Source organism: Cladosporium halotolerans (assembly GCF_011745625.1).
Source record: "Cladosporium halotolerans strain TM138-S3 chromosome Unknown Sca21, whole genome shotgun sequence".
NCBI lineage: Eukaryota > Fungi > Ascomycota > Dothideomycetes > Cladosporiales > Cladosporiaceae > Cladosporium > Cladosporium halotolerans.
In genome coordinates this window covers 64,450-84,984 of record NW_027191472.1, presented here as the reverse complement: position 1 = coordinate 84,984, position 20,535 = coordinate 64,450, and the positions used below count along the sequence as shown (strand labels likewise).

The window sequence follows — 20,535 nt, the reverse complement described above, 5'->3', positions numbered from 1 at the left end:
CGCCCCTCGCCCGCCAGTCCTCAACGACAATGGGCACCCGCGGCATCGCCCAAGTCGCGCCCACGGCGGGCCAAGTCGCCCTGAACGCCTACATCTACGGCTACGGCGGCCACTCTCTCGTCACACCGCACGCGGCGCTCAAGCAGCTCTGGTGGACCGACGATCGGATCGACGCGAAAGTGACGCGGGCCTTCGTCGTCAGCAAGTTGCGCGGCGAGGAGCGCGAGTTCCTCGACCGCCCACTGGCCTTTGGCGAGGGCCTGACCGACGACACCTATATGGAATGGATCCTTGAGCGCGCCAAGCGCCTCTTCATGATTTTGACGGAGATCGGCGTGCCGGACCAGATCTTCGGCTGCATTGACGACGGCTGGGACGACGATGAGTTGCCGATTCCGCTCGACGAGGTCCATCGCCTGGAGCTGGCGTACGACGAGGACGAGGCGCTGAATAAGCGCTTTTACGGCACGCAGTTTGTCTATTTGCTTCGCGAGTTGCAGCGCGGAGCGCATATTGATTACGGGCCCAAGGAGCATATTCCCATGGAGTATGTGAACACGCTTCCTCCGGCTGTCAGTTTGCAATCTTGGGATCGCGTGCATTTTCCTGAGAGGCCGGAGGACATCTTCGTGCGGCGTAAGTTTCCCTTGACCGACAAGGAGACGGGGCAGAATCTGCACGATATCTTCCGGAAGGATGTGTTGAAGGCGCAGGGCTTACGCCACGAGCATATCGCTACCACCTGGGCTTCGTACACATCGCAGGATTCTGGATACGTGCTGTCGGATTTCGTCGCGGAGCATACGTTGCGTACTTTCATCGACCACCGGACGCCCATGCAGTTTGTCCGCATACCCATGCATGAGAGACCGATGCTGCTTCTGGAATGGATGCATTGTCTTGCGGACGCTCTGGCTTTCTTACACCGGAGGGGTGTTGCACATACTGGCATTCGCCCCTCAAACATCCTCATCGATCACAACAATCATATCGCCTTTGCCGAGGTCGGCAGTCTACGTACATTCAGACAAGGCAAAAAGACCAGCAAGACCGAGATATACGAATACGCCGCGCCAGAATCCCAGGTTTGCCGCGAGTCGATGACAATTATTTCCAGCCCACCCATCAGCAGCATGGGCGCTTTCTCCAAAATCCGTAAAATGAGCAACGGTACCAGCTCCTCCTCACGCTCATCTTCTTCCTCAACAAGCAGCAGCACCCGCAGCAACAGTTTCTGCACCGCAAACACAACACCAGCAACACCCACCTTCTCCAAAGTCCGCAGCAACAGCCTCACGTCCCTCGCAAGCACCATTTCGCCCTTCCCCCTCTCCCGCCCCTCAGCCAGCTTCCGCAACTTCTCCCGCCACCTCACCTCGCCCATCCCCTCTTTCTCCAGCACCCACACGACAACAACCACAACAACCGCCCCCGCTCCCGCCCCGACCTCCTCAACAACACCGCAACCCCACATCCTCCCCAAACCCACCCCCCTCGACCCAAGCACCCTCCGCGACCTCCCGACCGCCACCCCGGAGTCCTCCGACATCTTCTCCCTCGCCTGCATCTACCTCGACCTCCTCACCTTCCTCCTCCGCGGCAAAACAACCGACTTCGTCAAATTCCGCTCCCACTGCTCCTCCTCCTCCAGCGTCACCATCGCACCCTCCAGCGGCAACAGCCCGCCCCGAACAGCAACAGCGAGGGCAAAACCCCGCCCCGACGCCTCCTTCCACGCCCTCGACCCCTCGCGCTTGGACGCCTGGCTCTCGCACTTACGGGCGGAGAGTTCGAAGCGCCCGGAGCAGGTTTTCCGCTGCGTGCCGGATCTGCTGAGGCTTTGCAAGCGGATGCTGGCGCAGAATTCGGCGCTCAGGCCCAGCGCCGGGCAGGTGAGGGAGGTGTTGGGGATTGCGCTGGGGGCGGCGGGGGTGGGGTCCCACGGGGGGAGGAGGCTTTGTTGTGAGGGCAGGGTTTGGGATTCCGAGGGTGGGGGCAAGGCAGGGGTGGGGATGGGGAAGGGGGTTAAGGAGGAGAAGGAGAGGGTGAGGAGTTGTTTGATGGGCGTTGCGCAGGAGGGGGCTGTGGCGGCGGGTGGTAGGGCAAGCGCGTGTTCGAGGAGGGGGTGGGGTGGGGGGAGTTGTGTTGGTGGAGCGGGGAGGGGGAGTGGGAGTGAGAGTGGGGAGGGGGAGGGCGTGGAGATGGATGCTGCGGAGGCGCCGGATGTTCCTAGGGAGAGGGTTGGGGCCGGGAAGGAGGATGGGTTGGCGGGCGGGATTGGAGTTGGGGTCAAGGTTTGGAAGAAGGCGTTGGGGAGGGTGAGGGCTGGGTGAGAGGTTGACGGAAGGGGCTGTGGCGCGGAGTGGTGGTAATGCTTTTCCGTGGTTACGATGAACGATTTCGGACGATTCGCATCTGCGGGAGGAACTGGCAGGTCCAACGCCTGGGCGAGGCTGGGATTATAGAGAGACCAGGAGCGATGTGTATTTAATGTCAATGGAAAGTGGTCCAACGTCACACGACGGGCATGGTGATGTAAGCGAGCGGCCTCAAGCCTTGTCAGAACATCAGAGTCCAGATCTGATACTAGGACAACATGGTTTCCGCGAAGTCTCTAGCGAAGGTTTGACTGGGCTGGAAAGGCGAGGCTGTTGTAATACTTTTTGAAGACACTCATTCACCTGTCTTCATCGATTGGCTACGTCCAGATCAGCATGCTCTCTCCGCTCTTACTGTTTACTTCTAGGAGCTAGGCTGCGGAAACAACTTGCGATTACTACGTATTAGACCAATTATTTACTGATATAAGAGAACTAGAATACGAGCTTTGTTTCGGATTACTCCTGCGCGCCATCAATCTGCCCTTTCTCTGCCCTCACAGACATTATCATGGAACTTACCCCTGATACTCTCTGCTGCGATTCTTAAGACAAGGCTTCATGCTTCATCCTGAGCTTCTCCTCCGCACTCATCTTACCATTCTGCTGCTCCGGCATCTTCGCGAACCACGCAGGCGGCTGCATCCCAGTCTGATCCTGGATCGTGCTGAGCAGCGGCGGCAAAGTCTGGAAGAGATTCCTGATCGGCGCCGTCGGATCGGCAGCACCCTCGCCACCAGACCCAGTGTTCCAGACGTTGATCTTGGGCTGCAGGCCATTGATCGCCTTCGCGTTGGCCAGCGCCAGCTTCTCGTACGTGTTGTTCTGCAGCATGAGGTACTGCATCAGGCCCTGCGGTCCGCCCAGCACGTTGGCGAGCTCGCCGTACGCTTTGGCGGTCTCCTTGATACCCTCGGCCTCCTTCTGCTTCGCGATGAAGCCGGCCTCCGCGTGCTTCTGCGCGACGATGAAGTCTGCCTCGGCCTGCTTGCGCTGCGCGTTGAGGTTCGCTTCAGCGTCGCGCTCCTTGCTGTAGGCGACGGCGTCCGCCTCGGCCTGCTGGTTGACCAGGTGTGCGTCGGCCTGCTTGGAGCGGCTGTAGAAGTCCGCGTCGGCCTTCTCCTGCTCCGACTCACGCGCGATCTTAGCCTGCGTGACAGTCGTCGCTCTCAGACGCTCAAGCTCCATAGCCGCGCGCTTCTCCTCGACGCCGCGCTGCAGCTCGGCGTCCTTGTGTTGCGCCGCGCGCTCGGCAGCGATCTGCTCGAGGTTGAGCTCGCGCTCGATCTCGATCTCGCGGGTCCGGAGCTTCTGGTCGGCGTTGGCCTTCTCGACCTTGCGCTCGGTCTCGAGCACGGCCGTGTGCGCGTTGATCTTGGCGATCTTCTGCTTCGCTTCGCCCTCCTTCTCGGCCTCGCCGACGCGGCCGATCATGCGGGCGTTGGCGACGTCGACTTGCGCCTGGCTTTGGGCGCCTTCGTGGGCTTTGCGGGCGAGCGACTCGAAGTATTTCGACTCGCCCATGTCTTGGAGTTCCTTGACGTTGGCGTTGTAGATGCGGAGGCCGAACTGATCGAGCTCTTTTTGTACGCACTCGATGACCTGCCATTGAATTAGTATGGGTACTTCCATTACTTAAGGGGTGAAGAAGAAAACACACCTGGGCCTTGAACAGCCGGCGGTTGTTGAAGAGTTCTTCCATAGTCATGTTGGAGACGATAGAGCGGGTTTCGCCTTCGATGATGCCCTTGACAATATCCTGCACATGGTTGCGCCCGGTCCCGATAGTCTTCGCTCGTGCGGCGACTTGGCCGTCTGAGTCGCCTGTGAGGAGCACGGCATACTTCTCCAGCGAAGATTTGTCGTCATGAGGGCCAATGGTGAAGACGGCGGGAACTAATTCGCTTGTCAGCAAAAGAGCTCAGAGTCCGTGGGCAGAATGGAGGAACTCACGGGAGAATTGCAGCTTCTCGCTCGTCATGGCCTGAAGAGCCATTGAGAAGTCGAAAGGCGTGATGGAGATCTTCGTCACCTTTTGGAAAGGCATGACGAAATATTTCTTGGTGATCCTGACATTTTCGATCCCTACGCCGGTGATGGCGAGGTACGAGTTGGGTTCGGAGACGTGATACCACATCTTGACGTTGTTGGAACGTGTAAGTGTGGCTGTTGGCGAAGTACTCAATTAACGGGTGTATGAGGTTTGTGTAACGAACGTTCGAGTGTGTTCAATGGCGAGGGTAGTACTTGTAGTCTTGACGGTTCGATCACTATTGCTAGAAGGTACTTAGATGCTTTTTATAACATGCGAAGAAGGCAATCTCCAACCTCACCGGTGTTAAGAGTCATTTGCATGCAAGGCGCAGCATTTCAATCGCTCAATGGCGTAGCAATTGGTCTGCACACCATCAGAGCTCAGTATAGTAGTCACGAGGAATCCTTTGAATGCATTTAACTTGGCATGATACATGCCAGACCCGTATAAGGGCTGATGAAGTCTTGAGCACTGAGAGTACTTCCGCCTTGAGGTACTGCAATACCGCTTATCATTGTTCGCAGCGCCCACAGTGACTGGTGTGTCTTGCGCAGGGGAGTGGCATAGTATCGGTTGTCGGCAAAGTATCTCATGGCATGGGCATCACGCGTCCACGTGCACTCGCTGCGGTCGGCTTTCCAAGCGGGCTCGGCTGCCTGAATGAGGCTTGGCAGCGTACATTAAGCTTCAGGCATGAGGTATCCAGCTCGCGACTGTGGATAAGGTATGCTGTTGGTCATCCTGCGACTTCGTATTGGCAGAGCTGACCTATTGGCGCGCAGTGGAAATGGAGAGCCGAGTTTTTGCCGCAGTTTCTAGCGCTCCACACCAGAGGCCTCGGATCAGAGCCATGGACCGTCCGGTCTAAGCCTCATTCATAGCCACCATGTGCCGGATTCATTCGTACAGACTGCATGTCTACACCGGTCTGCGCAGGACGAAAAGCCCTGAGAGCCTGGCAGCGCAGCATTCACCACAATCATGGCCGAACCACCTTCGTACGAAGAAAGCACAGCTGGATCTCGCACATCTACAGACAGGAAAGGCGATCGTAAGACACCGCAGGCATGGAGCATTAGAGAGCAAGTCGGATTGTCACGAACGCAGCACGTTGCATTGATCGTGTCGCAAATCGTGGACCACATCAGAGAGCGGGCTGAGCGAGGCCTCTCAAAGACGACTTTGATACTAATACCGTCGGATCAAGGTGTGTTTTCGCCGAGCGCTCAACCTATGATATAGCCATTGACACTGATCGACCGAAGATGCAACTCGAAAGGGCCTTCTCGTTGGATTCCCAGACGGCGACATACCCACGATGATTCAATTCGAAGGCGGTCAGAACAGCACACAATTCTGGTCGCAAGGCGAAGCGTTGTCTGAGCTGCAGACGCAGTTGTGGCGAGCATTGTCTGATGGTATGCCTGTCGAGCCAGCGACAGAACAACCAAGACAGATAATTCCACAGCCACCACCACCACCAAAGAAGTCTTCGTGGTTTGGTCGGAAAAGCTCAAAGACGCCAGAGGTCGTGCATGAAGTACAGCCTGCGTCTTCTTCGTCGTGTCCGGTCACGGTGGATGTTCAGTTGGACGAGGTACACTTTAGATCCGAGACGGAGTTTGGGCTGTATGAAACGCTGCGGGCTAAAGCTGTGATAGCCACGGTGGTCATTCGATAGAGTTGGTGGCGTTGCTAGAGAATTGTCTTCATCGACGGATATCGTCTCTCTCTTCCTCTATACCTCTGATCGCCTTCACAGAGTATCTTCGAGCTAGCCGATGTTTAGCGTGTCTCGTTAGTTCAGGATCCTGAACCATAAGGCGTATTCAGAGCCGTAGAAATCCAAAATTGACGACATGCTGCGCCTGGCGGCTTTTTTGGGAGGGAGTACCTGTTGCACACTTCCAGGATGGGACGGCTCGCGTCCGTATACACGCAGTCTTCCAGTGATTCAACGACAGGCGGTTGGATTCATTGGCACGGGGGTACGTCACGTATCAGTAGCTAGGGTGCTTGACCGGTGTGCGCATGGGATGTAGTTCGTCAAGGCATGTTCGCATCAACCAAGGATGACTGATCGCTGTGACACATTTTGAAAAGTCAGCTAATGCAGCGCAGAATGCAACGTGACCTGGAGACAAGCACGTGATAAAACTCCATCGTGAACACAGCCCAGCTGATTTCGTGCTGCCTCAGCTCTTAACTTAAGCAGTGAGCCAAAGACGGAGAAGCACAGCACGACCTGCTGGCCGCATGACACCGGTGCAGGAACGGATTCCCATTCGCCTGCCCATACATCGAGGAATCTGACATGCTTCCGTGGTATGCCTATAGTTACGGCTCCATGCTCGTTTAGAGTGATGGGTGCCATTTTGCCGGCTCGGCTCCGGGTTCTTGGGAAGCAGGCGTGCGCATGTGCGCGCTGCTATTGGCGCAATAATGTCAACAGCCGGAGTCTGACAATCGCATTGCAGGGGCAGGGCATGGCAATTCCGGGGAAGGCGATGGGTGGCGTTTGGGGGCGTGAAAGCATGTTTGATGCCCGCGGGGTGCAGCGCCTGGCTGTGGTAGCTGGGTATTTCGCTAGACGGACTGCAGGATCTAGGCCTCGCATGTGTCTAGATTATTGTGTGAACAGGGTGATAAACAAGAAGGAGCAGCCTAGTGTGGCCACGAGGTTCGAACTCCTATTCAAAGCTGCAGTGAAGTGGTTGTTTCGTCGGCCGGCGGCGGCCACACTGCCCGATGGAGCCGAGGATCTCCCAGTCGAATGTCCACCTGAGCGGCTGCTAGTGGAGATGGGCAACGAGAGAAGGCGCAGGCGAGCGGTCTAGACGCTCTGCCTCGATGCCTGTGGGCCTGATGCTGCTGTGCAGTGTGGCGAACGACTTGAGTGGGGGGATATTGCTTGATTCGCCTGCTTGCTTGTGCGGTGAGGGCGAGCGAGACGCAGTTATCGTTGCGATATGAAGATCTCGAGCATGCGGCTCTCACAGCGCTGCCGTGGTGGTGTGATGATCGTCCGCCTCCACCGCACCGCGCGTTGATTGCATCAGCCCTTCGTCAAAACCCTCTGCACAAATCCTTCCACCGCTTCTTCGCCAAAACCTGGGTGCGCGCTGAGTGCCGCGCCAGCGAACGCCGCCTCGAGCCTCGGCTTGCTCCAATGAAACACTCGCGTCCGTGGCATCGCTCGAATCTAATCGACGCGCGGATGCGCTGCCGGCTCATCACTTCTCTATCGGGCCATCGCGCGGCAGTCGGACGCGGGCCCACATCTTTCTTCCAGAAGCAATCCGTGCGAGACTTCACGCTCCACCGAGCGAAAGCCCATTTTTCTCCATGGCACAATCTCCATTCGACGTCCACTTGGCGGACAAATCTGGCTGTAATACCGAGAAAGCGCCTTTCCAGGCCCCGCCGAGATGGCTGGACGCCTGTGCCGCTCTTCACATGCGCTGTGTGTGCTGATGCACCCTCGACATCCCGGCGGGCGAGGCTGCAAGAAGCAACTCCTCCTGTAAGCACCGGCTGCCTCGGCGAGTGTCTCAAGTACTGTAACCTTTCGCATACCATTAGCCGGAGCCTGCCGGATCAGCTGCCCTGTGAACCGGCGCGTGCGTGGGGCGTGGCCTGGTAGCGGTGATTGTAGAGTGGCAAGGGAGCGGGCTGCCGCGGCCGCCGAGCCAGGCGTCTCCTCGCGACGTGCGTGTGACCACGGCTCGCGCACGTGTTGTGCGCCGGCACTGCGTCCGCGCCGGCTTGTTGTCTTTATCGACGCGCGCGCTATCGATCCTTACTACCACTGTTATGCGCTGGCGCCCAAGGTTAGCGCCGCAAGCCTGGTCAGCAGCTAGCTGGCGCGCGGTGGACGTGAAGGCAGGGTGGCAGCTTGCAGCGTCCAGCCGTAGCAGATAGAGAGCGGGCTAGCTGCTCTTCCACCGTCTCGCCCGTTCGCTCTGTCGTTGTTGTACTGCACTATTGCTCTCGCCTCAACTTCGCTACATCTCCCCCTGCGACGCGTGTTAGCGGCTGAAGCCTTGCTGCCATCTAGGTTCTGCGCGCCGGGGCGAACGAACGGCGCAAGACCCTGACACGCCCTCCGACTCGCCACGCCCGAGAGCCACTGAGCCTCCTTCGGGCGTACCTCGCCCTAACCACCCGGCCCTCGTAGATATAGAGGGAATGCCCACGAACTGATCGAGGATGGACCGAAGAGTGGACGCTCTCTCCACGCCTGAGAACCACAACCCCGGACTCGACACCGAGGAGCAAACAATGCCCGCCGTTGTTCCTCTCCAGATGTCCACCTCACTACCCCACGGGTCCCCATTCGTCGTAAAGACAGGCGACCTGGAGAGTCTTGCTCAGAGCGGAGGCTTCAACATCCTGCGCGACCATCTTGCAGAGCATTACGATTACGAGTGAGTCGCCTCCATCATTTGTCACCATCTCTCCAGACCCTAACAAAACGTCACAGGTTCTGCGACGACCACAACGACCCCTCATTAATCCCCTCCTTCCTCCTCAACCGCGACATCCTCCACGCCCTCCTCGTCCCCATCATCGAACTCTTCGACAAAGCCGCCTCCACCGCCGCCCACTACACCCGCTCTGACAAACCCGCCGACCACGAATTCGCCTACACTTCCTCCGCGCGCGCCGCCTTCCTCTGGCTACAGTGCTTCCTGGACCGCGAGCGCGACTGGTCCTACACGCGCGGCTGCCCGGGCTGCGTCGTCGCGCACACGCTCGACTCCGAGTTCACCATCCGCCTGCTGTACGCCGCCTGCCTGCTGTCGGACGTCCACTACCCCTTCACGCTCGACGGCCCCACGCTGCCCAGCTTCATCTTCTTCCTCGACAGCTTGCGCGACGCGCTCGCCAAGGACCCGCTCTGGGGCGAGGACTACTTCGAGCTCGTGGCGCCCAAGGCTGCGACTACGCGCAACGGCATCGAGGACCTTATTCTGCAGTGCCTGGAGCTCGACGCAATCCTCTCGGCCCCGACGACGCCTGCGACCGACGAGGCGCGTAGTGCCGCCACGTCGCCTCGCATGTCGCCTGTTCTGGCGGCTATGGGCGACACGCCTGGCATGAAAGTGAAGCGGAGCAGGATGGCGAAGCAGCAGATGCGGCTGAAGGTGGAGCAGGAGAAATGGGTGGAGGAGATGCTGCGGTGTGTGGACTCGCTGCAGATTGTGGGCGAGCCCGGGCTGGATGCTGTTGCTGTTGCGAAGGGTGGGGAGCTGGTGACTGTCAACGAGGTCGTGCCGGCTGATTGAGCTGGTGGAACTCCTTGGTGGACGACATGTTCTTGATGACGAGTTCTGCCCAATGAGGCATACATACGATCAGGCCAAGGACTGCGAAACGCAGCCTTGATGCTGACTTGGCGAACTGCAATGGCACCGCATAAGCAAGCTCCTAGCACAGAAGACGCCGCAAGCTACAAAGGGCAGCACGACATGTGCATGCCCGGCTCAATCGCAAGGACAGCCAACTGGCAGCCAAATGGGATTGGAAAGAAACAGCAGGCTGAGGACGCTGCTGGAGAGAAGGGCCGAGGGATGCGGTTTTGATTGGGGAGTGCTTACGATGAACGCTTGAACGCTACACACTTACCTTATGCTTTAATGACTTGACCCTGTATTTAATGTCAATACCACACCAGCCGCGTTGCCAGCTCTGAATGATTGGCGAGTCGCCGTCAGTGTTACTCTGTTGTCTCGGCTGGTGTGGCACACAAATGCACACAAGCCAACCTTGCGCAACATATTGCATCGCAGTGTCATTCAAGCCGAAAGACAATGATCGACACTTGTTCCAGGACTGGTTGTTTCAGAGCACTGGATGCTGCTCCTGCTTGCTCTCTCTACAGCCTCGACGCTCATTGGCGCGGGGGGCACCGGCGCTAGTGGGTGCCTCCCACAGGTGAGGTTGATCAGGGACGGTTCAAATTCAGTCCAATTCCAAAGAACCAGCGTTGATTGGCTCGGTAGGCTCCGGCGCTAATGGCGGTCACCGAGAGATGAGGTTGATCGAAAGTCCGCGAGCAAAGCGCGCCGCCAATCGCATTACAGCGACACGGGAGAGTCCCGTACCTAAAGAGCTTAATCAACATCAACCTCCCTTGACGTCTTCGACGAAAAGCGACAGACTTCGCACGGCTCACCTCGAAAATGCTCACAACCAGACGGCCAACCCCAACAACGGTCCTGTACACCTATTCCACGAGCTCCACGCCCAAAACGCTTACCTCGCATCTGCTCGCCGCCTTACATACAACGCTTCGTCTAGTCGCGGCCCTCGCCCTCATTCTCGCTCTGCTCGGCGAATATGCACACCTCAAATCATCGCCTCTCCCAGCGCTGCAACCTCACCTCCCCAATCCAAGCCATCTCCCGCCCCTCCTTCGCCTCGCCGCCTATGCTGCAACGTTCTACTTCGCACTGCGCAAAGGCTACACATCCGAATCCCTGCTCGTCGTCCGTGGTCTAGGAGTTCAAACGGCAACAGCGGGCGGGAGCTGGCTGTGGGGAGGCAGTACTCGGTTCATCGCAGCCAGCGCAGTGAGAGATGTCTTTATCCACGAGGCTTTCAAGGGATTCGAGGTGAGGTTCTACTTGTGTATTGTGGTCGAGGGCGAGGAGGGGGTTGTGGTTGTCTTCCCGGTATGATCGTCTTCATATCCGAATACAAGTACGGTTGACTGACCGAGTCGAATTTACAGAGCACGTTGCCTCGACGTGAGGTTCTGGAAGAAGTGTGGCGGGGGGCGAGAGCTTGCTTGTACGAGCCGAAGACTTGAGAGATTTCATGCCGTTTCTAATTCTATTTACGACGGTTATTCGTCTCCATTGGTATCTTCCGCCGCGGGGCGCGGATACACCAGGCCCTTACGAGCAGCATAGCGCGCGTTCATTACTTCGAATCCCTCCTGACGCTCACGCTGCATTACCGGAATGTACTTGCCTACCGTCCGCGGAACCTCGCTGCCGTCAAACAAGCGATCGCTCTTCGCAGGAGCCTCAGCCACTGGAAGCTCGATGGGCTTCCCTTGCTGGCCGATCACGTTCATGAGACTGCCAGCCAGTATCTCGTCCATCTTACGCCTCCGCCACAGCGCCCACAGGTCCTCCATGATGCCGTTGCGACCGTACTTACCGTCTTCGACACCGGCGGCGTTGCGCTTCGACTTGTCCTGTCCGCCGCGGCTGTCACCGACGTAGATCCAGTTGAGGCCATCCTCGTACCCGGTCTGGCCCGCCTCCGAATCATGATCGGCCTGGCTTAGCTTCTCAGGATCGGGAAACACGCAGTCCCACAGCACGAGCGGGGCATCGCTCGCCATCTCGTACGCCGGCCGCGTGGGATTCTCTTCCACATCAAGCAGCCGGTCTACGATGGAGGGCTGCTCATACCCTTGCCCGACGAGGAAAAGAACTGCGATCAGGTGGCGCACTTGATGCCAAAGGAAAGCGGAGCCACGTACCTCGAACCAGTACAGCTGCGGGCCGTGCGTCACCACGCCTCGCTCCTCCTCGCCTTGCTCTGACGCCGCTCTGACCTGGCCGGTCTGGCTGGCCAGGTTAGCGGGGTCCTCTTTGGGACCGACAATGTGGATGCCGGCGTGGAAGATTCGTCGCTGGAAATTGGTGATCTGCTTGCTGGCGTCGATCTTGCAGAAGTTGCGGAAGTCATGCAGGCCCTCGTACTTCTTCGCCGCCTCTTGCATTGCAGGGATGTTCAACCAGCCTTCGCCTGGCGCCGTGCTGCTGCTACCGGGCAGAGGTGTGTAGGCAGGGTTTGTGAAGAAATACCGGTACCGACGTTCTTTGCAGTTGAAGCGTGCGCTGAAGTCTTCAGGAGGATTGGGACACCATGCGAGAATGCGAATGTCCGGCGGCAGCACTTTGTTCAAGAGGTGCATGTAAGGTAGCTCGTCCAGTACAGGATCGAACTCAGGCTCGGGCTGTTCCTCACCAGCCTCCGCACCTTTGCCTTCTACAGCTCCAGCAGCATTTGCATCAGCAATAGCGACATCGCCGCCCTCCGCCTTTTCCACATCCTCTCCTTCCTTAGCCTTTTTAGCCTTCGGCTTCACACCCCTCGCACTCCTAACCCTCACACCAATAACCTGCCCAAACGCACTCACACCCCGATCCGTCCGTCCACACTTGCTATAATCCACCCCATCCCAGCACACCTCCTCCTCCCGCCCCTCCTTAAAATCCGGGAAAATCAACTTGGTCTTGCGCAGCGCTTTCCACAGCTCCTCCTCGATCGTCGGTAATGGCGTCTTGTTGTTCGTGTGGTGCTCGAAGCCATTGTACGCGCCGCCCAGGTACGCGAAGCGCAGCGCGATCAATCGCGTCGTGTACCGCGAAGGGTCAAAGGGCTTGTGGGCTTTGCGGGGCTTTTTGAAGGGCGGTGGCCGCGAGGCTGAGGGATCGGCGGATTGGTGGAGGCGGGATTCCAGGGCGTGGATGTGCGAGATTAGGTCGGGCGTGGACCAGGTCGTGTAGTCTGGTTGTGGCGGCGGCATGATGATAGGTTTGGGGTTGCGTTTGGCTGGCGGTTTGGGGGGGTTGTGACGGGGTTGGAGGAGAGATGGCGTTTGGATTGGAGCGGGTCTGAGGCGTGTTTTTGCGGTGCGTGAGAGAGGCGCAAGCCTCATAGCGTTGTCGCGCAGTCTGCTTTGAGAAATTCGTATGGACTCATCGCTGGCGCTCCAAAAGTTCGACCTCTGACGTTGGCGCGATGCGGAGCTGATCCGAAGTTCAGCCGTGCCTGCATAGCATTGGGCACTAGTATATCATCAGAAGTGACGATGTCATTCCGAAAATGTTGCAACACCATCATAGGCACTGCCACGAAGGATGTGTAGTCTCCGTCTCGAAGCTGATTAGTCTGTTTTGATGCCATAGCAAAGACTTAGCCTCTGGAAAGAGCATCATTGCCTCTCGCTGCGGCTTTTATGTATTCTTTGGATGCCGAGATCGACATCAGTCTGCGTGGGCAAGCGGCCCGTTAGAACGCGGCATGATAAGCCGTTCGTCGGAAAAAAAGGGCCATCATCATCAGTATGATTGTGGCAGTGGCGCGAGCCTCGTGGTACATCACGCTGGCAAGGGGGCTACTGTTGGGCGCAGCGGAGAGCTACTGCAAGCCTCCATTTTGAAGAGGGTGTACTGCAGCTCAGCCGCAAGGCGATGACCCTGTACAGCCTTGTTGCAATAAAGGTGTGTAGTTTCAGCTCCGTGCCTTGTCGAGTCTTACAATTTCAGATGCTGCAAGTCTACAGTGACGCATATCTCGCTGCGCCTTCTTCAGTTCATCAGTCCATCCAAATACCAACAACTCCACCTGTGTCTCACCAGCAGAAACAACTCACTCATATACTATCGAGCTAGACTGCCAGTGTCTACTAGGCATTACGATCGTTCGAGAGCCGACGGACGGCCCTCGCATATTCTCAAGCACAACTTTTTGAGGCAAGGGCTTACTGCAAGAGCAGCAAATCATGGAGCCACTATCCGTGGCTTCAGGGATTGCGGGCTTGGTGGCATTGACGGACATCGTCATAGCTCGCACTTGGAATACAGTCATTGCTTGTAAGCATGCAAGCAAGGACTCTCGAAGGTTGCTCCGCGAGGTACAAGCGCTTTTCGGTTTATTACAAGGCCTGGCTAGCCTTGAGAATAGACTCGGTGAAAAACCATTGCAGTCGCAAATACCGTCATAGCAAGTCTCGGAATGTCAGAAGACTTTGGAAAACATACGTGACAAATTAGAAAAAGCCGACCCAAAGGAGAAGGGTATTTCGCTCATGCAGAAGACAAAAAGGACTCTCAGGTGGCCGATCACCTCTGCGGAAACGGACGAATTTCTTGCAGAGATGGAACGACACAAGTCTGGATTTGACCTTGCTCTTTCCTTAGACGTTCTCGACGCCATACTTGCTTTCGATCAAGCCGAAGAGGAGCTTTCTCTCAAATTTGACCAAGTGAGGCTTACTGTCGACAACCTCTGCAAAGTTCATACTACGAAAGAGAACCGTAGATTGCTCCGCTTAGTTGGAGCCGACGCCGCGGACCAGTCATGGCGTAGCAATTTGGAGCTGCATCAAAGCGGCACTGGTGTTTGGTTCTTTGAACAGAACACAGCCTTCCGTATGTGGTTGGCGACTACCGGCTCAAGGCTGTGGGTGCACGGTATCCCGGGAGCTGGCAAATCCGTCCTTTCTGCCCTTTCAATCGAAGCAACTGCCAAGGATGCAGCTGTCGATCGTGCAGTGATTTTCTATTACTGCCGACCTGGGCTCAGTTCTCCGCAGCGGCTTTTAAGCGTCTTGAGTTGCTTCATTGGGCAGCTTGCACGGCAACACCAAAGGTGTATGAGCATTTTAAGCGACAAGTCTTGTATCACCGACGACATAGCTTCAGTAACATGGGTGCACAGTAAGACTGGATTGCTGGTGACGCTGCGAGAAATGCTACGTTCAATCAGCGATGTCTCGGTGATTGTCGACGGGATCGACGAATTCGACAACGCTGCAGATATCCTCGAGGTGTTAGTATCGTTGACAGACCAATTCACGCATGTGAGGCTGCTTCTGTTCAGCCGCAGAGAAGCCGAGTTTGCGCCACTTCTATGCAATTTCGAGGAGCTTTCCATTGCCGCCGAGAGTCAAGACCTCCGCTTGTACGTCCCTGCGCAAATCCAGAAGCGTATACAATTGGGCAAACTTCGCATCAAGGATGCGAATATCAAAGACGAAATTGTGGAGAAATTAGCGGGGTTGGCTGACGGAATGTAAGTATTTTCCACTATCCAGCGAGTGAGGCTGGTTCCTAATGCCTGCAAGGTTCCAATGGGTCGCTTGTCAGCTCGATCATCTCTGCAGCCTTACTTCTGACCGAGAAAGGTTGGAAGCACTGAAGAGTCTTCTACGCACGCTTGAATCAACCTATGACCGGATCCTCGAGCGAGCGAACGAGCGGAGCGAAAGTGCCTGCCTCCTCGTAGAAAGGACGTTGATATGGCTCACCCAGTCTCACAGTGTCCTTGGCGTCCGGCAGCTGTGCGAGGCCGTCTCTCTGAGCCTTGAAGCGACTTCGCTGGACCCAGTCGACTTGATAGATCCTCATGAAATCTTTGTCAGTTGCGGGAGCCTCATCCGGCGTTCGGCAGATGACAACACGGTACAATTTGCACATTTCACTGTCGAAGAATACTTACGAACGCTCGACACCGTTCGCAAACCGCACCTCTCAAGATATCGGTGGGACCACGCGCTCGCCAGCGCTTACAAAGCAAAGATATGCCTCACCGCTCTCAACATCACTCTGCCCAGCACAAGTATTCTCAAAGACTTCAGCTCTATGCTCGCTTGGCTCAAAACTTTCCCTTTCTACCTACATGCAGCCCTTGCTTGGCATTTTTACGCAAGGAACGGAAAATGCTGCAAAGTGCGAGATGACTTGACGGCCCGACTTTTTTGCTGCCCACAAAGACCTAATTTCAGTGTCTGGAGGATGCTTCTCATCATCAGCGGGGCGCGTGGTATCTTCGAAAATCTTCGTACGGCTCTCAGTGATGCCCCGACGTCGGTGCTGCGAGGAAACGACTCGGAACCTCACAATGCAAGGTCAATCGATTTGTCTGTTGACCCAGATTACAATGTGCACAACTGGTTAGTTGCACTCGGAATCGCCGACCACTCGACGGAGCTCCATTTCGCTGCGATGTTCCATTTTGAACACCTTTTTGCTTTGCTGTCCAGCCCCATAGACTCCATCAATCAGCACAGTGCATTGGGAACCCCTCTTCATTGCCTTCTACTCGGTGACAACGCCCTGGACTGCTCCTGGGGAATTCACGACCTGAGGCAGAGGATCAGAGAATACGGTTGGGATGCGCGGACGACCTTGAGGCCAGCTTTGAAGGCTCTTCTGGATTTGGGCGCTGACGTCAGCATTGATTACCGGAAATCTGAGCAGACAAGGATTTCGACGACGTACATTGCTTTCATGGCTGGCGCACTCGAACCATTGATGGCATCAGGAGCCGTGATCGATGCTGACACGGCGGAACTTGTCCTGGAGGACCCTTCGCCGGACAAGTTCGTTTATCTACGCCACCTTGAACCGAACCAGATTGTGAACAAAGATCGATTGGTTGTTGCAAGAATGCTGTCGCGCCTTGTTGAGGCTGGCGGACCAAATGCAATTGATACAGACGCCCTAATTAAGCTCACAAAAGACACAGATCTTGATTCATTTGATTGGGAGCAGACACTTTGGCAATGCTGTCGATCCGACGACTTGGGGATGTTTCAATGGATATTCCAAAAATCCGCGGTCCATGCGAATCACCAGTGTGGGGGAAATGGGCTACTCCATTTGGCTTGCGAAGAGAGCTCTTGGAGGGTGGTCGATTATTTGATCCTGCAAGGGGCGGATGTCAACCTCCGCGGCAAGGATGAGTCCACCCCTCTCGCCTATCTGCTGAGGGCTGCATGTGAGAATGGTACGGATTGCGGCTTCTTGACGGTGTTGAAGAGTCTGCTTTCCGGCAAAGCGCATGTGCTGAACTTGGACAGCCGTTGCTCTAGTGCTCTCATGTTCTGGGCGGCCCTAGATCCTCTTCAGTGCAGTGCCAAAGATTTGTCGGCGGCTCTGGAGTTGCTTCTTGCGCACGACTCCAATTTGACAGTGGCTGATCATCGTCGGAGGACCGTGTGGCATGAGCTAGCGTACAATCCGAAAGGTCATTTGCTAGCGCATTTGCTAATATCTCAAGTATCTCAGGATGCTATCGCATCTTCTTTGCATCTTCGCGACGGTTCGGGATTCTCGCCGCTTCTCGCCGCGACCTCATTAGCACGCACTGATATGATGCATCTGCTTCTCGACCACGGTAGCGACTGTAACGCTGAGGCTCGAGATGGCACAACAGTTCTTCAACTGGCCGTGCGGTCTCTTTGCGAATCATACGAGCCTTTCAAGATCGTTTTGGGCACGCCCGAAGCACTCGGATGGAGCCATTCAGATTTCCAGGCGGGCATTGACTTTTTGATCGACTCATTCCACTCATTTGACCATACAGACATATCTCAGCTTCCGGAGAATCTTCAAAAGCTTTTCGAGTTTCTTGAAACGCGATTTACTGATGCTGAAGTATGCAAAGCGACGCATGCAACTTCCCTTGTCAAATGGATAGCAGATAACGGGCATGATGAATTACAAGATTGTCTCGGATGCTCTGCGCTCCTAGAGTGTTATCTTATCATCCTGCGGAAAAGTCGTCGACAAGCACTTCGAGACGAGGATCAATCTTTGTTCAGAATACTGATTCAGGCCTTCGGCATCGACTTGCCGTGCAATGTGACATGACCTCAGAAGCTACTGCTTGCACGAAAGCAATTTGTGAGCTTCTCCGGCAAAGTTGTCCTACCGAAGTCTGGCAAAAGCTTTTCACCGAAACCGACGCGTTTGAAGTCGCTTGCAGCCTAAGACGAGAAGAACTTCTGAATGCAATGTTGAGCACCGGTACCGACGTAGACGAACAAGGGTTTGGAAGGCTTTCTCTCTCTCCTTTCCAGGAGTTGTGTCGACAAGTGGTTCCAGCGCCTTGCGTCCAAGAGGCACTGTCTAGGACAAAGCAATTGAACTCATTGACCAAGGACGGGGACACAATCCTACACTTGGTCTTGAAAAACTCCAAAATATCAATGTCGGCTCGAAAGTCTATTTTGAGATTGCTTTTGAAAGGCGGCGCTAATGTCAACAGGAGAGCGCTGGACAGAAAATGCTCGACACCTCTGATGATGAGTGCGATACGCTACTCATCGGTACTCCTCGAAATACTGTTGGACTCTGGGGCTGACATCAACTTTTGCAATGATGTCGGCGAGAACGCTCTGACTGTCGCAGCCATGCGAGCCTCTCACGAGTGTGTTAAGTTATTACTGGAACGAGGATGTCGTTTTGTCTACACCAAATATACGCTCAGATCTCGTGGGAGAAGTTATTTCCTCGGGCCTCTCCAGCAAGCTGCAAAAGCAAGCTCAGAGAGCTCCCTCTATCCGCTCTTGTTGGCAGGCAAAGCCTATGATCGTATCGAGTCTAAGCTTGAGGTCCCTTCTCCTCTTTGGGTTGCTTGCACTGGAGGTCATATCAAAATTGCAACCGCGAAGCTTCTGCTCGAGAATGGTGCTGATCATGGTTATCGACATCCATATGACGGTACGACACCGCTACACATAGCGGCAGAGTATGGTCTGGTAGAGCATACAGAGCTCTTGCTTCGAGCGGGAGCTGACCCAAGAGCTCTCGACAAGACAGGATTGACACCTTCTGTGTACGCGTCCTTGGGGAACCACAAAGCTGTCGCAGCCCTGCTTGTAGAATCCGACTCGGCATGCGAAAATGTCAATCCCCTTGGGACATTGTGGGCAGCTTCTTCAGGAAATGCAAGGCTGCAAGAGACGATTTCGGATCACATTCTTGCAATAATAAACCGGGGAGATCTGGATTATTGAGAAGCATCGCTTCAGGAGGTTTTGATTTGCGCCTGCCTTTCTCATGCTCTTGCACAACAATGACTTTCGCCCTGATCGAGGGGCATGCGGAGTTTGTATCATTCCTGCAAGCCACGGGAATAGAAATGAAGGGTCAGAGTTGCGGCAAACACGTACCTTACTTTTGCTCTGTCTTTGATCTTTTGGCAGCTCAGGGCGTGATGTTACAGCCGCTCCAGCGATTCTTGTCAACTTCCCCCAAAATGCAGGGACCCGTCTTGGGTCAAATGGCATATGTGGCCGCAGCGTCAGGCAATCATGACGGTCTGGACTTCTTGCTGACGGCCCGTCCACCTAACACGTTCGACGCAACGGTTCGCCTGCGGAGAAGAATGTGGGTACTAGATCCCGAAAATGGTTTCGAGGAGACCTCGAGCCTTGGTGGTACAGCCCTACATGCGTCTGCTGAGTTCAACCAAGTCGAGACTGCCAAAGTACTTTTGAAGCACGGTTTCGACATCGACCAACGTGATGCTAATGGTTTCACCTCATTGCATATGGCAGCCTGGCGTGGCAGTGGAGAAATCACGCGTATGCTTCTCTTACACACGAAGAACATCGACATGGGATCTTTCCGGATGGAGACCCCTCTCATGGTCGCTGCCGCGTTCGGTAACCTGGAGATCGTGGTTTTACTGATCGAACATGGTGCGGATATCCGAGCCAAAAGTTCTAAGCAAAGGACCGCGCTCAATCTTGCAGCACTTCATGGGAAGTTGAATGTATTCAAACGACTATGGCGTATTGAGCCGGTTGCTACAATGTCAGACTTGAAGTCCGCGAGCTCAGATGGGTATTATTCCCTCTTAATGTTGGTTGGCGAATGGATCAAGGCGCTCAATGATGGTACTCCACTTTTGGATCATCAATCGCTATTGTCCTGCCGGCCAATTGCCCGACTCACCCCACAGTGTGTACGCAGGTGTGTCCTGGCATTCAGACGAAAGTCCAAGAATTCTACCAAACTCTACTCCTACGCGTACAAAGGCCGCTGTATCAGCTTCATGCGCTTGATGCAAGCTGGAGCCTTGCTAAATATGGAGGGTGGTGAGGAGGGAACGCCGCTCATGGCCGCATGCAAATCTGGACATCTTGAAATGGTGAAGATGATTGTCCGGATTGGTGCGATTTTAAGCTACAGCAAAGATGGCGAGCTCGTCAGTGCCTTCAAAGCTGCACAGTCGCACCCCATGATCCTAAACTGGCTTATCTCCAAGAGATTCACTGATCAGGGAAAGATCTGCGACAGCAGAGATCATGGCGCACAAGGGCCTCAAAGCCCAGACGAGTCATTTGACAAGGTTGCTGCTATCGGACTTGAGCTGGTTTTGGAAGACGACGTTGAGAAGTATCTGGAAAGCAAGAATTGGTTCCTCCCCATGCGCCGATTCATCGATGGAGGGGACCGATCTTTCAAAGAGGAGCCAATTGATCGCTCCGAGTTCTGGAAATTTCGACCAGCGTACTGTAGAAGAGTGCCTACTTCAGGAAGCAGGCTCACCTAGGGTCCGGTGCCGAGCTCCAAGCGGTAC

The 20,535-nt window shown here is 55.6% G+C and overlaps 7 protein-coding genes across 7 annotated transcripts; 5 read left to right on the top strand and 2 right to left on the bottom strand.

The window, feature by feature from the left end:
• Positions 1-29: 29 nt before the first annotated feature.
• On the top strand, positions 30-2,333 carry WHR41_06430 (uncharacterized protein; the record flags this gene model as incomplete). The annotated part of the gene is made up of 1 exon (XM_069375035.1): positions 30-2,333. One exon carries the CDS (start codon positions 30-32, stop codon positions 2,331-2,333), a length of 2,304 nt encoding a protein of 767 aa, XP_069228215.1.
• Positions 2,334-2,924: 591 nt separating this feature from the next.
• Positions 2,925-5,105, bottom strand: WHR41_06429 (uncharacterized protein; the record flags this gene model as incomplete). The annotated part of the gene is made up of 4 exons (XM_069375034.1): positions 4,707-5,105; positions 4,332-4,654; positions 4,039-4,274; positions 2,925-3,980 (listed from the first exon to the last, which is right to left on the bottom strand). The coding sequence occupies exons 2-4, from the start codon at positions 4,513-4,515 to the stop codon at positions 2,925-2,927; spliced, it is 1,476 nt and encodes a 491-aa protein (XP_069228204.1). The 5' UTR covers positions 4,516-4,654; positions 4,707-5,105.
• A 50-nt stretch (positions 5,106-5,155) lies between these two features.
• WHR41_06428 (uncharacterized protein) lies at positions 5,156-6,301 on the top strand. Its single transcript, XM_069375033.1, has 2 exons — positions 5,156-5,620; positions 5,679-6,301. Exons 1-2 carry the CDS (start codon positions 5,395-5,397, stop codon positions 6,092-6,094), a joined length of 642 nt encoding a protein of 213 aa, XP_069228203.1. The 5' UTR covers positions 5,156-5,394; the 3' UTR covers positions 6,095-6,301.
• A 1,955-nt stretch (positions 6,302-8,256) lies between these two features.
• WHR41_06427 (uncharacterized protein) lies at positions 8,257-10,213 on the top strand. Its single transcript, XM_069375032.1, has 2 exons — positions 8,257-8,840; positions 8,897-10,213. Exons 1-2 carry the CDS (start codon positions 8,623-8,625, stop codon positions 9,699-9,701), a joined length of 1,023 nt encoding a protein of 340 aa, XP_069228206.1. The 5' UTR covers positions 8,257-8,622; the 3' UTR covers positions 9,702-10,213.
• A 357-nt stretch (positions 10,214-10,570) lies between these two features.
• WHR41_06426 (uncharacterized protein) lies at positions 10,571-12,015 on the top strand. The gene is made up of 2 exons (XM_069375031.1): positions 10,571-11,090; positions 11,150-12,015. Exons 1-2 carry the CDS (start codon positions 10,599-10,601, stop codon positions 11,225-11,227), a joined length of 570 nt encoding a protein of 189 aa, XP_069228205.1. The 5' UTR covers positions 10,571-10,598; the 3' UTR covers positions 11,228-12,015.
• Positions 11,264-12,964, bottom strand: WHR41_06425 (uncharacterized protein; the record flags this gene model as incomplete). The annotated part of the gene is made up of 1 exon (XM_069375030.1): positions 11,264-12,964. The coding sequence occupies one exon, from the start codon at positions 12,962-12,964 to the stop codon at positions 11,264-11,266; it is 1,701 nt and encodes a 566-aa protein (XP_069228207.1).
• Positions 12,965-19,206: 6,242 nt separating this feature from the next.
• On the top strand, positions 19,207-20,508 carry WHR41_06424 (uncharacterized protein; the record flags this gene model as incomplete). Its single annotated transcript, XM_069375029.1, has 1 exon — positions 19,207-20,508. One exon carries the CDS (start codon positions 19,207-19,209, stop codon positions 20,506-20,508), a length of 1,302 nt encoding a protein of 433 aa, XP_069228291.1.
• Positions 20,509-20,535: the final 27 nt, after the last annotated feature.

Coding starts and splice junctions, on each gene's coding strand:
- WHR41_06426 (XM_069375031.1), top strand. CDS start 10,599: ATGCTCACAACCAGACGGCCAACCCCAACAACGGTCCTGTACACCTAT. Junction 11,091..11,149: donor GGGTTGTGGTTGTCTTCCCG/GTATGATCGTCT, acceptor TCGAATTTACAG/AGCACGTTGCCTCGACGTGA.
- WHR41_06428 (XM_069375033.1), top strand. CDS start 5,395: ATGGCCGAACCACCTTCGTACGAAGAAAGCACAGCTGGATCTCGCACA. Junction 5,621..5,678: donor ACTAATACCGTCGGATCAAG/GTGTGTTTTCGC, acceptor GATCGACCGAAG/ATGCAACTCGAAAGGGCCTT.
- WHR41_06427 (XM_069375032.1), top strand. CDS start 8,623: ATGGACCGAAGAGTGGACGCTCTCTCCACGCCTGAGAACCACAACCCC. Junction 8,841..8,896: donor GCAGAGCATTACGATTACGA/GTGAGTCGCCTC, acceptor AAAACGTCACAG/GTTCTGCGACGACCACAACG.